The sequence below is a fragment of the Medicago truncatula genome, chromosome 4 (assembly GCF_003473485.1).
Source record: "Medicago truncatula cultivar Jemalong A17 chromosome 4, MtrunA17r5.0-ANR, whole genome shotgun sequence".
NCBI classification, from domain to species: Eukaryota; Viridiplantae; Streptophyta; class Magnoliopsida; order Fabales; family Fabaceae; genus Medicago; species Medicago truncatula.
Window position 1 is genome coordinate 12,630,001 of NC_053045.1, and position 15,000 is coordinate 12,645,000.

At 30.0% G+C, this 15,000-nt stretch overlaps 3 protein-coding genes across 3 annotated transcripts in view; all 3 read left to right on the top strand.

Moving 5' to 3' along the window:
• LOC120579889 (protein TIC 214) overlaps positions 1–1,765 on the top strand; it is a 2,772-nt gene extending 1,007 nt beyond the window's left edge. Inside the window, exons 2-5 of the mRNA XM_039832632.1 lie at positions 708–718; positions 811–1,376; positions 1,515–1,669; positions 1,751–1,765. Of these exons, the coding sequence (XP_039688566.1) occupies positions 708–718; positions 811–1,376; positions 1,515–1,669; positions 1,751–1,765 (747 nt within the window). The remainder of the gene's footprint in view (positions 1–707; positions 719–810; positions 1,377–1,514; positions 1,670–1,750) is intronic.
• Positions 1,766–5,058: 3,293 nt separating this feature from the next.
• Positions 5,059–6,239, top strand: LOC120580074 (NAD(P)H-quinone oxidoreductase subunit H, chloroplastic-like). The gene is given in 2 exon segments (XM_039833043.1): positions 5,059–5,440; positions 5,443–6,239. Coding segments are annotated over 2 exon segments (1,179 nt in total).
• LOC120575840 (NAD(P)H-quinone oxidoreductase subunit 1, chloroplastic) lies at positions 6,066–7,518 on the top strand. Its single transcript, XM_039833047.1, has one exon. It carries the CDS (start codon positions 6,241–6,243, stop codon positions 6,805–6,807), a length of 567 nt encoding a protein of 188 aa, XP_039688981.1. The 5' UTR covers positions 6,066–6,240; the 3' UTR covers positions 6,808–7,518.
• The last annotated feature ends 7,482 nt before the right edge of the window (positions 7,519–15,000 follow it).

Here is a 15,000-nt window from a genome sequence, read left to right on the forward strand (position 1 = left end):
TAGGCCATTGCGATATATAAAAAACGATCACTTTGAAAGAGTCGTACGAGATGAAAATTCACAGTTTTTTTTTCATATATGTCAAAGTGATGGAAAAGAACGAATCTCTTTCACGTATCCACCTGATTTATCTAGTTTTCTGAAAATCATGGAAAAAAAAATGGATCTCTTCACAAAAGATAAAATCTCCTATAATGATAATGAATTGTCTAATTATTGGAGCTCCAATAATAAAGAAAAAAGAAAGAAACTAAGCAATGAATTTTTTAAAAGGGCAAAAGTTCTAGATAAGAAATATAAGAAATATAAGAAATTTATTCCTGTGGATGTATTTGAAAACCGAATTAGATTGTCTAATGATAAGAGGAAAATAAAATATTTAACTAAAATATATGATCCTTTCTTGAATGGACCTTTTCGTGGACAAAGCTTTTCACCATCAATTCAAAATGAAACTTACACAACAAATTCCATTTTGATAAATAAGATTCATGGTCTCCTTCTTATTAATAGTAATTATCCAGAATTTGATAATAGTAATTATCCAGAATTTGATAATAGTAATTATCCAGAATTTGAACAGAAAATAGATCAATTTGATAGAAAATTTTTATTAACTGAAATTGGTTTTTTTTTTAACTTAATAAGTCAATTTTCGGAAAAATCCGTATCAAGTTTTAATTTTGACGGACTTTATTTATTTCCAGAACATGAACAAGTAAAAATATATTCCGAAGAAAAAAAAAGAAAAAAAAAATTCTTATTCGAGGCAATTAGAACTGATCAGAACAACCAAACCATTTTTAATAGAAAGAAATGTACTGGAATAAACGAAATCAGTAAACAAGTTCCTCGATGGTCATACGAGTTAATCGACGAATTGGAGCAAATGACGGAAAGACTAACAAAAGAGTTTCAGATTCGTTCCGCAAAAGCCGAACGTATGGTAATTTTTAATGGGAATACAGATTCACTGACTTTGAATATTGGTCCTAGAAATGACAATGACGCTATTCCTGAAGTGGACCTAAATCACGAATTTTTTCTAGTAAATTTTTTACGCGAACCAGATTTTGATCGAGATATAATTAAGGGATCTATGCGCCCTCTAAGGCGTAAAATAGCGACAACGAAACTTTCTCAAGGAAATGCACAGCCCCATTCCCCCATTTTTTTGGAGATGATAGACCCATTATATTTTATTTTTGGTGATCTTTTCGATGATCTATCCCAAATTTTCAAAGAAATGTTCAGGAAACCTGGTACTGACAATTCAGAATTTGTGGAGTTTCAGGAAAGGCTCGAACACAAATACGAAGAGGACGCCAAAGACGACGCTGAAATAAGACGTCTAAAAATAGAAGAAGACTGGGAAAGTATTCTATATGGTCTAATAATTAGAAGTTTTGTATTACTAATCCAATCTTTTTTTAGAAAATATATTCTACTACCTTCATTGATAATAACTAAAAATATCATTCGTATCCTATTATTTCAAAATCCCGAATGGTCAGAAGATTTTAGGGATTGGAGCAGGGAAGTTCATATTAAATGCACCTATCAGGGCATTCCAGTATCCGACAAAGAATTGCCAAAAAACTGGTTCGACGAGGGTATTCAGATAAGGATCTTAAACCCTTTTGTTCTGAAAGCTTGGCACAAATCTAAGGTACAATCTACTGAAAAAAAAAAAAAAAAAGATCCACAGAAAAAAAATATACTGAAAACAAAAACTTCTGGTTTTTAACAGGTTATGGAACACTAGTAGAATCGTACCTTGATGAGGGTTTCCCAAGAGACCCACTTTCAATTTTTGGTCCCGTTTTAAAAACAATAAGAAAACAATTGAAAAAAGATTTGAAAAAGCATTTTTTTCTAGTTCTAAAATTTTTAAATGAAAGAAAAAAATGGTTTCCAACTATGTTAAAAAAAATAGAAAACTGGAACATCAAAAGGATTCTTAAAAGTATTCTATTTAGGTTCAAAATAATAGATGAACTGAGTGAAAGCAAAAAAACTTCAACAATCAGTAAGAATAATTCAAAGATTGAGGTGATTGAGGTGATTGAGGAATCACCCGTTAAAATGGAATCGATTAATTGGACAAATTCTTCATTCACAGAAAAAAGGATAAAAGATCTTAATGTTAAAACAAAGACAATCATAAAACAAATAGAAACAATGACAGAAGAAAAAAAAGAGGGGATTCTAACTTCAGAGATCAATTTGAATTCGAACAAAACTACTTATGATGCTAAAAGATTAGAATTACAAAAAAATAATTTGCAAATCTTACAAAGAAGATTTGTTCGATTAATACGTAAATCCTATTCTTTTTTCAAAATTTTCATAGAAGGGGTATACATAGATATCCTTTTATGTATCAGTAGTATTGCTAGGATCCATCGACAACGTTTTCTTGATTTTCTTGAATCAACAGACAAAATACTAAATGTAAAAAAACCCATTTACGACAAAAAAAAAAAAATGGAAGAAATGGAAGAAAGATTTGAAAATCTAAGTGTAAGTAGACTTATATCGATTCTAGAGAAATCTGAGAATATTACGAATATGAATTCACAGAATTCTTGGGATGTATCTTCTTTGTCATCTTTGTCACAAGAATATGTATTTTATAAATTATCACAAATCCAATTTAGTAATGGATCTAAATTTAAGATAAGATCTATTTTGGAATCTCCTGGAAGATCTTTTTTTCTTAAGAATGAAATAAAGGATTATTTTTTTAGAATGCAAGGAACATATAATTCCAAATTAAGACATAAGAAACGTTCCGATTCGTTAATGAATCCATGGACAAATTGGTTCAAGGTTCTTTATCAATATGATTTACCTGAGAAGAGATGGTCGAGATTAGTATCACAAAACTGGAGGAATAGAATCAATGAACATCGTGTGGCTCAAAATAAAGATTTAGTTGAATATGATTCATATGAAAAAAATCAATTAATTTGGAAAGAATTAATTCTTTCCAAAAAACAAGAACAAGAAGGAGACTTATTAAAAATAGAAATTAAAAACAAAATTAAAAAACAATATAGATATGATCTTTTCTCCTATCAATATCTTAATTTTGCGAATAAGAAAAAATCCTCTATTTATGGATATAGATCACCGAATAAAAACCAAGCGATTTCTTATAATTACAACATCTCTATCCAAAATTATCTAGAAGAATATGATATTCTAGATATGGAAAAAAATCTGGAAAAAAATCTGGATAGAAAGTATTTCAATTGGATGGGAATGAATGTAAAAAGGAAAAAGACTTCTAGACCGAAGGATAAATTCCTTATTCCCGGATTTTGGTTCTTTTCAAAATTAAGCAAATTATATTGTGCATATAAGATGAATCCTTGGATCTTACCAATAAAATTCTTTGTTTTGCAGCTTGATAATTTAGAGTTAACAACGGAAGAATACGTGAATACAGTAGATGAAGATCTTAAATCTGTCTCATACTATTATAAAGGATCAGATTCTAAATACAGGACCGATCTAAAGGGAGAACGGGATTTCTTACTATCAAAATATTTGGGTTTTTATTTGCACTGTGATAGTTCCGACGAAGAAATAGGAATGGATAATACCAACTTATTTTGTCTCCTGCTTAGAATGAAAAAATTCAACAAAATTGTAATAATGTCGATTAAAAAGCTAGAGCTAGATATAGAAATGCTGGTTGATTCAAGGACGAAGGATTTTTGTTATACAGAATGTAGGGACACTGAGGACTTGAAGGAAAGGCTAATCTTTTTTATTGAACCTATTCGCCTGCCTAGAAAAAAGCATGAACAATCTCTTCTATATCAAACCATAAGACTACCGTTGATTCATAAGAGTAAGACGCGAAAAAGTTGGAGTTGGAAAAAGAAAAAAAGTCGTGTTGATCAAAAGATAACAGAAAATAAAGATAAAAATCTTTATGATTTGTTTGTTCCTGAAAATCTTTTGTCCACTAGACGCCGTAGAGAATTGAGAATTCTAACTTGTTTCAATCCTAGGAATAGAAATACTGTGCATAGAAAAACAATAAATGACAATGAGAATCAAATAAAAAATGTTTCTCAAGTTTTGACTAAAAATAAAGATCTTGATAGCGAAACAAAAAAACTAATGAATTTTAAATTATTTCTTTGGCCAAATTATCGATTAGAAGATTTAGCTTGTATAAACCGCTATTGGTTTAATACCCATAATGGAAGCCATTTCAGTATATTAAGGATACATATGTATCCTCGATTGAAAGATTAATTTAGAATCTACATTTATCTTCTATATTATCATTATCATAATATTTTTTGTAACATATCTGATATGTGAATAAATATATATATATAAATATAAATTTATATATATATATTTATTTATATTTTTATATAAATAAATTTAAATAAAAAAAGAAATGCGATGGTCTTATTTTTTTTTGAAATAGACAAGACAATAGAATTTTTTATTTATTCAATTAATAAATATAGTATTTATTTTTTTATCTATTTGAATTACATTCCTTAATAATATAATAATATAATTGATTTGAAAAAAAAAAAAAAAAATAAATTTAAGATAATTTTATATACAAAATTAAAAATTAGTGTCATTACTATTACCGATCAATAAAAATATCTACCAAAAACGAGGGGGAGAGAAAAGCTTTCATTTTATGATAAAAAATTCATTTATACCTGTTATTTCACAAAAAAAAAAAGAAGAAGAAAACCCCGGATCAGTTGAATTTCAAGTATTCAATTTCCATAATAAGATACTAAGACTTACTTCACATTTGGAATTACACCCAAAAGACTATTTATCTCAAAGGGGTTTACATATAATTCTAGGAAAACGGCAACGACTACTGTCTTATTTGTCAAAGAAAAATAAAATACGTTATAAAAAATTAATAAATCAGTTGGGTATTCGGGATTCACAAATTCGTTAATTTCAAGAATCATTTTCAATTATTCGATTTATTAGATCCTGAATTTTGATGAACTTTTTTTTTAACGATTCATGGAAGAATGAATCGAGGAAAAACCTATGAATGTGCCAGCTACAAGAAAAGACCTCATGATAGTCAATATGGGGCCTCAACACCCATCAATGCATGGTGTTCTTAGACTTATTGTTACTCTGGATGGTGAAGATGTTATTGATTGTGAACCAATATTGGGTTATTTACACAGAGGTATGGAAAAAATTGCGGAAAATCGAACAATTATACAATATCTGCCTTATGTAACACGTTGGGATTATTTAGCTACTATGTTCACAGAAGCAATAACCGTAAATGGACCGGAACAATTGGGAAATATTCAAGTACCTAAAAGAGCCAGCTATATACGAGTAATTATGTTGGAATTAAGTCGCATAGCTTCTCATCTACTATGGCTGGGACCTTTTATGGCAGATATTGGTGCACAAACCCCTTTTTCTATATTTTTAGAGAAAGAGAATTAATATATGATCTATTTGAAGCTGCGACAGGTATGAGAATGATGCATAATTATTTTCGTATTGGAGGAGTAGCGGCTGATCTACCTTATGGTTGGATAGATAAATGTTTTGATTTTTGCAATTATTTTTTAACAAGGGTTATTGAATATCAAAAACTGATTACGCGAAATCCCATTTTTTTAGAACGAGTTGAAGCCGTAGGTGTTGTTGGTAGAGAGGAAGTTATAAATTGGGGGTTATCAGGACCGATGCTTCGGGCTTCCGGAATACAATGGGATCTACGTAAAGTCGATAATTATGAGTGTTACGAGGAATTTGATTGGGAAGTTCAATGGCAAAAAGAAGGAGATTCATTAGCTCGTTATTTAGTTCGAATTGGTGAAATGATGGAATCCATTAAAATTATTCAACAGGCTTTGGAAGGAATTCCAGGTGGGCCATATGAAAATTTAGAAATTCGCTCCTTTGATAGAGAAAAGGAGCCAGAATGGAATGATTTTGAATATCGATTCATTGGTAAAAAATCGTCTCCGACTTTTGAATTGCCCAAACAAGAACTTTATGTGAGAGTTGAGGCCCCCAAGGGGGAATTAGGAATTTTTCTACTAGGAGATCAGAATGGTTTTCCTTGGAGATGGAAAATTCGTCCACCTGGTTTTATCAATTTGCAAATTCTTCCTCAATTAGTTAAAAGAATGAAATTGGCTGATATTATGACAATACTAGGTAGCATAGATATCATTATGGGAGAAGTTGATCGTTGAAATGATAATTGATACAACGGAAGTCCAAGATATAAATTATTTTTCCGGATTGGAATCTTTCAAAGAGGTCTATGGAATTCTATGGATACTTGTACCTATTTTGATTCTTGTATTGGGAATCACAATAAGTGTACTAGCAATTGTATGGTTAGAAAGAGAAATATCTGCAGGGATACAACAGCGTATTGGACCCGAATACGCTGGTCCTTTTGGAATTCTTCAAGCTCTAGCAGACGGAACAAAACTACTATTCAAAGAGAATCTTATTCCATCTAGGGGAGATATTCGTTTATTCAGTATCGGACCATCCATATCAGTAATATCAATTCTAATAAGTTATTCAGTAATTCCCTTTGGCTATAACTTTGTTTTATCTGATTTCAATATCGGTGTTTTTTTATGGATTGCTATTTCGAGTATTGCTCCCATTGGACTTCTTATGTCAGGATATGGGTCAAATAATAAATATTCCTTTTTGGGTGGTCTACGAGCTGCTGCTCAATCGATTAGTTATGAAATACCATTAACTCTATGTGTCTTATCAATATCTCTACGTGCGATTCGTTGAAACCAAAAAAGCTATTCGATGCTATTGCTATGCTCCTCTCTTTATAGTACTATATATAATAGGAAAGGAGTCGAATAAATTAAATAGAAACCTTCATTATCTTAATTTGATTTTTCACAATTCGGATTGAAGAACTAAATTAGATAGTTATATGAGTGAAAAAAAACAGCTTATATTGAATAAAATTTCAGAATACTCTATTACCTATAGTTAACAGATAGTATGATGATTTTAAATGGCAGTAAAAATATTGAGTCTCATTTTCTATGTATAAGAATGAAGTCAAATAAAATAAATTATAAAGAGAAGAGGACATTTAACCCAAGATTGGAGAATATTTTTCATCCTGTTTTGAAGCGGGCTCAAAAGACCAACCTTATTGAGTTTTAGTTATCATTTGTATGATCCTAGATGTTAAAATAAGGGGTTAATAAAAAAAAGAGTGGATGGTTAGAAACACCAAGATACACAAAGGATTAGTAACACAGATTTTGTAAATTATCCAAAAGACAATTTACGCATAATAGAAAAAGAATACTAATTGGGGCTTTAAGTTGGTAGAAAAAATCAAGCAGTACTCCCCATAACTCCGATCCAGAGTATGCTTCCATCCACCGATTAAATAAATTACTATCAGGAACGAAAAAATCCTTTAAAATTTTTTAAGTCCCTTTTTCATAGCACAAACAAAGAAGAATAGGAACGAAAAAAGAAGAAGAAATCATAAACGAAAAGCAGATCTCTTTTTTGTGCTATGATTTCTTATATCCATATTCATATTCATGGAGATCAAATTCACATGATAATTAAGAAACGAATGTGTAATTCTTTTTCGTAATTCAAAATGCCGAGGGTTATGGAGAATTCTAAAAGAGTATTTTATTGAAGAATTCAGTTATTACTCAACAAATTCAAATTTCGATTTTTAAGGGATGAGATCAATTCAGACGTGCCTTATTGTATTTGTATGTTTTATTAAAATGGATTTATCTTTCGTATTTAGTTATTTCTAGAACAGACAGAATTGAATTGGTCTAATTCAGAACCGTTTGATAGATTTAAATCTTCTATATCTTATGGATATGGATATATCACGAGATAAAGAATCGTCCCGGTCCTTAGATTTACTTAAGGCTTTCCAGGAGCCGTATGAGGTGAAAATCTCATGTACGGTTCTGTAATAGAGATGGGAACAGTAATGTTATCACCGACTAGGATTATCTAACAGTTTAAGTACAGTTGATATAGTTGATGCGCAATCAAAATATGGTTTTTGGGGGTGGAATTTGTGGCGTCAACCTATCGGTTTCATTGTTTTTCTAATTTCTTCACTAGCAGAATGTGAAAGATTACCTTTTGATTTACCAGAAGCAGAAGAAGAATTAGTAGCGGGTTATCAAACAGAATATTCGGGTATTCGATTTGGTTTATTTTACGTTGCTTCCTATTTAAACCTTTTAATTTCTTCATTATTTGTAACAGTTCTTTACTTGGGCGGTTCAAATATCTCTATTCCGTACATATTCGTTTCTGAGTTTTTTGAAATCAATAAAACATATGGAGTTTTTGGAACTACAATTGATCTCTTTATTACATTAGCTAAAACTTATTTTTTCTTATTCGTTTCTATCATAACAAGATGGTCTTTGCCTAGGCTAAGAATGGATCAATTATTAAATCTTGGATGGAAATTTCTTTTACCTATTTCTCTCGGTAATCTATTATTAACAACTTCGTCTCAATTGTTTTCACTCTAAAAGATTTATTTTCTATATTCATAACTTGTCTCAAATAAGAGAAAGAAATAAAACAAAAATATTCATAGATATTTACGATATGTTCCTTATGGTAACTGGGTTCATGAATTATGGTCAACAAACAGTCCGAGCTGCAAGGTACATTGGTCAAAGTTTCATTATTATCTTATCTCACGCAAATCGTTTACCTGTAACTATTCAATATCCTTATGAAAAATTAATCACATCGGAACGTTTCCGCGGTCGAATCCATTTTGAATTTGATAAATGCATTGCTTGTGAAGTATGTGTTCGTGTATGTCCTATAGATTTACCCGTTGTTGATTGGAAACTGGAAACTGATATTCGAAAGAAACGATTGCTAAATTACAGTATTGATTTCGGAATCTGTATTTTTTGTGGTAACTGTATTGAGTATTGCCCAACAAATTGTTTATCAATGACTGAAGAATATGAACTTTCAACTTATGATCGTCACGAATTGAACTATAATCAAATTGCTTTGGGCCGTTTACCAATGTCAGTAATTGATGATTATACAATTCGAACAATTCAAATAAAATAAAAAAAGAGAATTTTTTATAATTAAAAATTATTTTTATTCTTAATAAATATAAAATAAATAAATATAAAATAAAAAAGAAAATCAGAATAGTATAGAATAGACTATATATATAACTCTATAAATAATGATAATCTATATATATATTATAGATTATATAGAATATATAAGAGATAAGAGAATAATCAAAATAAAATATTATCAAAATATAATAAAAAAAAAATTTAAGTATATAAATTTTTTTTTCCTGGTCATATCAATACGGTCATGAAATTTCGATTTCTTTGTCTTTTTTTTTTACATATAATGGATTTGCCTGAAACGCTACACGATTTTCTTTTAGTCTTTCTGGGATCGGGTATTATATTAGGAAGTCTAGGAGTAGTATTACTTACCAACCCTATTTTTTCTGCTTTTTCGTTGGGACTGGTTCTTGTTTGTATATCCTTATTATATATTTTATCAAACTCCCATTTTGTAGCTGCATCACAGCTACTTATTTACGTGGGAGCTATTAACATTTTAATCATATTTGCTGTGATGTTCATGAATAGTTCCGAATATTACCAAGATTTTAATCTTTGGACTGTTGGGGATGGAATTACTTTGATAGTTTGTACAAGTATTTTTGTTTCACTAATAACTATTATTTCAGATACTTCATGGTACGGAATTATTTGGACTACAAGACCAAATCAGATTATTGAGCAAGATTTGATAAGTACTAGTCAACAAATTGGAATTCATTTATCAACCGATTTTTTTCTTCCATTTGAACTAATTTCAATAATTCTTTTAGTTGCTTTGATAGGTGCAATTGTTGTAGCTCGCCAGTAAAAAATCTTTATAGAATTAGTAATATAAATCAAGATTTTATTTTTTTTTTTCAATTCTATGTTATGTATAAACTCTTTTTTTTTATTGCCAATATATTCTTTTGTTCCAGACTTGGTATATTCTTTAGTCAATTGAATCTGTTGAATTGTTGTTCATATTGAAATGAATCAAAATTAATAAGGAGTTGGTCAATGATGCTCGAACATGTACTTGTTTTGAGTGCCTATTTATTTTCTATAGGTATCTATGGATTGATCACGAGCCGAAATATGGTTAGAGCCCTTATGTGTCTTGAACTTATACTGAATGCAGTTAATATAAATCTCGTAACTTTTTCTGATTTTTTTGATAATCGCCAATTAAAAGGAAATATTTTTTCAATTTTTGTTATAGCTATTGCAGCCGCTGAAGCAGCTATCGGACTGGCTATTGTTTCCGCAATTGCTCGTAACAGAAAATCAACCCGTATCAATCAATCGAATTTGTTGAATAAATAGCATTAATTAATCATAATTAATAAAAAAATTCAATTCAATCAAATAGTGAGTGTAATATTTATCAATTCAAATTAATATGTATTCTACACAACTTCTGATCATGTTTGCATTGCCTAAATCATAAGAAATCAAAGTATCCTCTTCTATTCCTTATTCTAAATTTATCTAGACATCTTTTTTGATTAACAATTAACAATATTATAACAAATCATTGATTCATCTGGTATATAAATATATGATTCATTTACGAGTTTACTAGATCGATAATTTTCATTTTTTATGTTCAAAAATTACTATAGATACAATGTCACATTCAGTAAAGATTTATGATACATGTATAGGATGTACTCAATGTGTCCGAGCTTGTCCCACAGATGTATTAGAAATGATACCTTGGGATGGATGTAAGGCTAAGCAAATAGCTTCTGCCCCAAGAACAGAGGACTGTGTTGGTTGTAAGAGGTGTGAGTCCGCTTGTCCGACGGATTTCTTAAGTGTTCGGGTTTATTTAGGGCCTGAAACAACTCGAAGTATGGGTCTAGCTTATTGATACGTTTCAAAAAACACCACACGAATACGTTTTTTTACTGGCAAAAACCCGTGCTCAAAAAAATATTTTGTATTTTTTTTTGAGCACGGGCTTTTCTGGCCCAAGTGTATCTTATTTTTATGACGAATTATTTTCCTTGGTTAACAATAGTTGTAGTTTTCCCAATAGCCGCAGGTTCCTTAATTTTCTTATTCCCTCATAGGGGAAATAAGGTAATTAGGTGGTATAGCATTTCTATATGCTTAATCGATCTCCTTCTAACAACCTATGCATTTTGTTATCATTTCCAATTGGATGATCCACTAATTCAACTGACGGAGAATTATAAATGGATCAATTTTTTTGATTTTTACTGGAGATTGGGAATAGATGGACTCTCTATAGGACCTATTTTACTGACGGGATTTATAACTACTTTAGCCACTTTAGCGGCTCAGCCGGTTACTCGAGAATACCAATTATTCTATTTCCTGATGTTAGCAATGTATAGCGGTCAAATCGGACCATTTTCTTCTCGAGACATTTTACTTTTTTTCATCATGTGGGAATTGGAATTAATTCCCGTTTATATACTCTTAGCCATGTGGGGGGGAAAGAAACGTTTGTATTCAGCTACAAAGTTTATTTTGTACACTGCAGGAGGTTCTGTTTTTTTATTAATGGGAATTCTGGGTATCGGTTTATATGGTTCTAATGAACCAACATTAAATTTTGAAACATTAACTAATCAATCGTATCCTGTGGCGCTAGAAATAATATTATATACGGCATTTCTTATTGCTTTTGCTGTCAAATCGCCGATTATACCCTTACATACATGGTTACCGGATACCCACGGAGAGGCACATTACAGCACTTGTATGCTTTTAGCCGGAATCTTATTAAAAATGGGAGCATATGGGTTGGTTCGAATTAATATGGAATTATTTTCCCACGCTCATTCAATATTTTGCCCCTGGTTAATGATATTAGGTTCTATTCAAATAATCTATGCCGCTTCAACATCTTTTGGTCAACGTAATTTAAAAAAAAGAATAGCTTATTCTTCGGTATCTCATATGGGTTTCATAATTCTAGGAATTGGTTCTATAAGTGATACTGGGCTCAACGGGGCCATTTTACAAATAATATCTCATGGATTTATTGGGGCTGCCCTTTTTTTCTTGGCAGGAACTAGTTATGATAGACTACGTCTTCTTTATCTTGACGAAATGGGCGGAATGGCTATCCCAATGCCAAAAATATTCACGATTTTCACTATCTTATCGATGGCTTCTCTTGCATTGCCGGGCATGAGCGGTTTTGTTGCCGAATTGATAGTTTTTTTTGGAATAATTACTAGTCAAAAATATCTTTTCATGATGAAAATACTAATTACTTTTGTAACCGCAATTGGAATGATATTAACTCCTATTTATTTATTATCTATTTTACGGCAGATGTTCTATGGATACAAGTTTTTTAATACACCAAACTCTTATTTTTTTGATTCTGGGCCGAGAGAATTATTTATTTCGATTTCTATCCTTATACCCGTAATAGGTATTGGTATTTATCCAGATTTCATTTTTTCATTCTCGGTTGACAAGGTTGAAGCTATTCTAGCTAATTTTTGATAGAGCATTTTCATGAATAAATGAATAAAAAAGAGAAAAAAACCTTATGAAAAAGAATATTTTTCTGTTAGATTCACTTAACAAAAAAAAATTGAAATTATAATCCAATATGTTTGTTGTTTGTGAGAACCCCTTGAATCATTACATTACTTGATTGAAAGGGTTCTCCACGATTTATGGAAAGTAAATATTTATATGCTTTCCATATTTTTATTTCTCAGGTTCTTTACTCATTGAAAATTAATTAGATGTAAATGAACCATAACTATGTAGTCCTATTCCTAATAGATTGATCCCCAAATAACATATCCAAATTATAAGAAATCCGATAGAGGCCACTATTGAAGAATTTACACCTTCAAATTTTTTAGTTTTTCGAGTATGTAAATAAATAGCGAATATGGTCCAAGTAATAAAAGCCCAAGTTTCCTTTGGATCCCAATTCCAATAGGACCCCCATGCCTCGTTAGCCCATACTGCCCCTGAAAGAATACCTATCGTTAAAAACAGAAAACCCAGACTAATAATACGATAACCCCAACGATCCAATTGTTGAATAAATTGAGACCTATAATAATTTCGAGAAGAATAAAAAGATGTTTTTCGTAAAACATTGTTTCTTTCATTCATATTCATGTATTTTATTTCGACAAAATCAACTGATTTATTTAAAAAATCCAAATTCTTGGTAAAAGCAAGAATTTGGATGGCTTCTTGAAACGTAATGACTAAAATAGCTACTGATAATAATGATCCACATAAAAGAGCTGCATAGGCCAATATCATCATACTTACGTGCATCATTAGCCAATGGGATTGTAGAGCGGGTACTAATATTACAGATTGATGCATTTTGGTTAAAAGACCCGAAGTCGCAAAGCCTTGGGTAAAAATAACACTTGGTGCGATTATTGTACTTAAAAGGTTTTTCTCCTTTTTAAAACACGGAACCATATGAAAAATGGAAAAACCCCATGAAAGAAAGATTAGTGATTCATATAAATCACTAAATGGTAAATGGCCCGAAAAAAACCAACGAGTAATTAACAATCCCGTTACACAGAAAAAAGTTATTATCATGGCTTTTTTGGACAAATCATATAATCCTACAATTTCATTGACTAATAAGGTTATCAAATGAATTGAAATAACAATTGATATGACGGAAAACGATATATGAGTTAATATATGCTCTAAAGTTGAAAATATCATATCTATAATGAAAATAAATATCTATAATGAAAATAAAAAAGGTATGAATACTAGGAATAGAAATAGGGAATTGAATTCATTATAGGACTTCTTCTTTTCAAATTTTAAAAATATAGGATAGGATGCCATGCCGCTACTCGGACTCGAACCGAGATGCTCTAGCACTGCTTCCTAAGAGCAGCGTGTCTACCAATTTCACCATAGCGGCTTACTCGAAATCATAATAACCAACTCTTTAGTCAATCGTCGAGATTGAAAGAATCGCTTAAAGTGCACTATTTATTTAGTACATTTCTTTACTAAACATTTAGTATAAATTGATAATAACAAGTAAATTTAAAATTTGTATTTATTCGAATATCAAAAATATGAAAAAAATTAGATTCTATATATTTAGAATCTATTATATATATAGAATCTAATTCTATATATATAATAGATTCTAAATATATGTTCCATATTCTATACTAGTATTAGTATAAAATGAGTATTTAAAGAATACTCTTTGAATCGAGCTAATTTATATTATTCCAATCCAACATTTTTATTTTATTTGTTACAAATTTTGATTTACCTGTAAAAATGGATTGAGCTAATGAAAAGGCTTTCAATGCTGTCCAATATCCCTTTTTTTTCCAAAAATTTTTACGAATATTTTTTTTTGATATAGAAGTGCGCTTTTTTGGAACTGCCATACAATTAGGATAGTTTTTTTATTACTATAGTTCGATGTGAAAGACATTTGTTCTGTAAATGAAAACGAATTATTCTGTAATTAGCCGTATGTCTTATTTATCTTAATTCCCTCTTTCTTTTTTTCTATCTAAAGTAAAACCATTGAATATTATAAATCTTTTCCAAATATTTCATAGATAATAGATCTATATCTATGGATCTCTTTTTATTGTAATGTAAAAGAATCAATTAGTTCAAAAAGAAACTAATTTATATTGTTTTTATAATTTATATCAAAATAAACAAATGTTCTTCGTTTTGGTGTAATGATTTATCCCCACCCTCACTCTATATATCAAAATTTTGATTTTATTTATTATTATTTAATTTCATTATTATTTATTAAGAGTCATTTTTCTTAATATATATATATATAAATGACAAACATAGTTATTTATATTACTTATAATTAATTAATTAATATTAC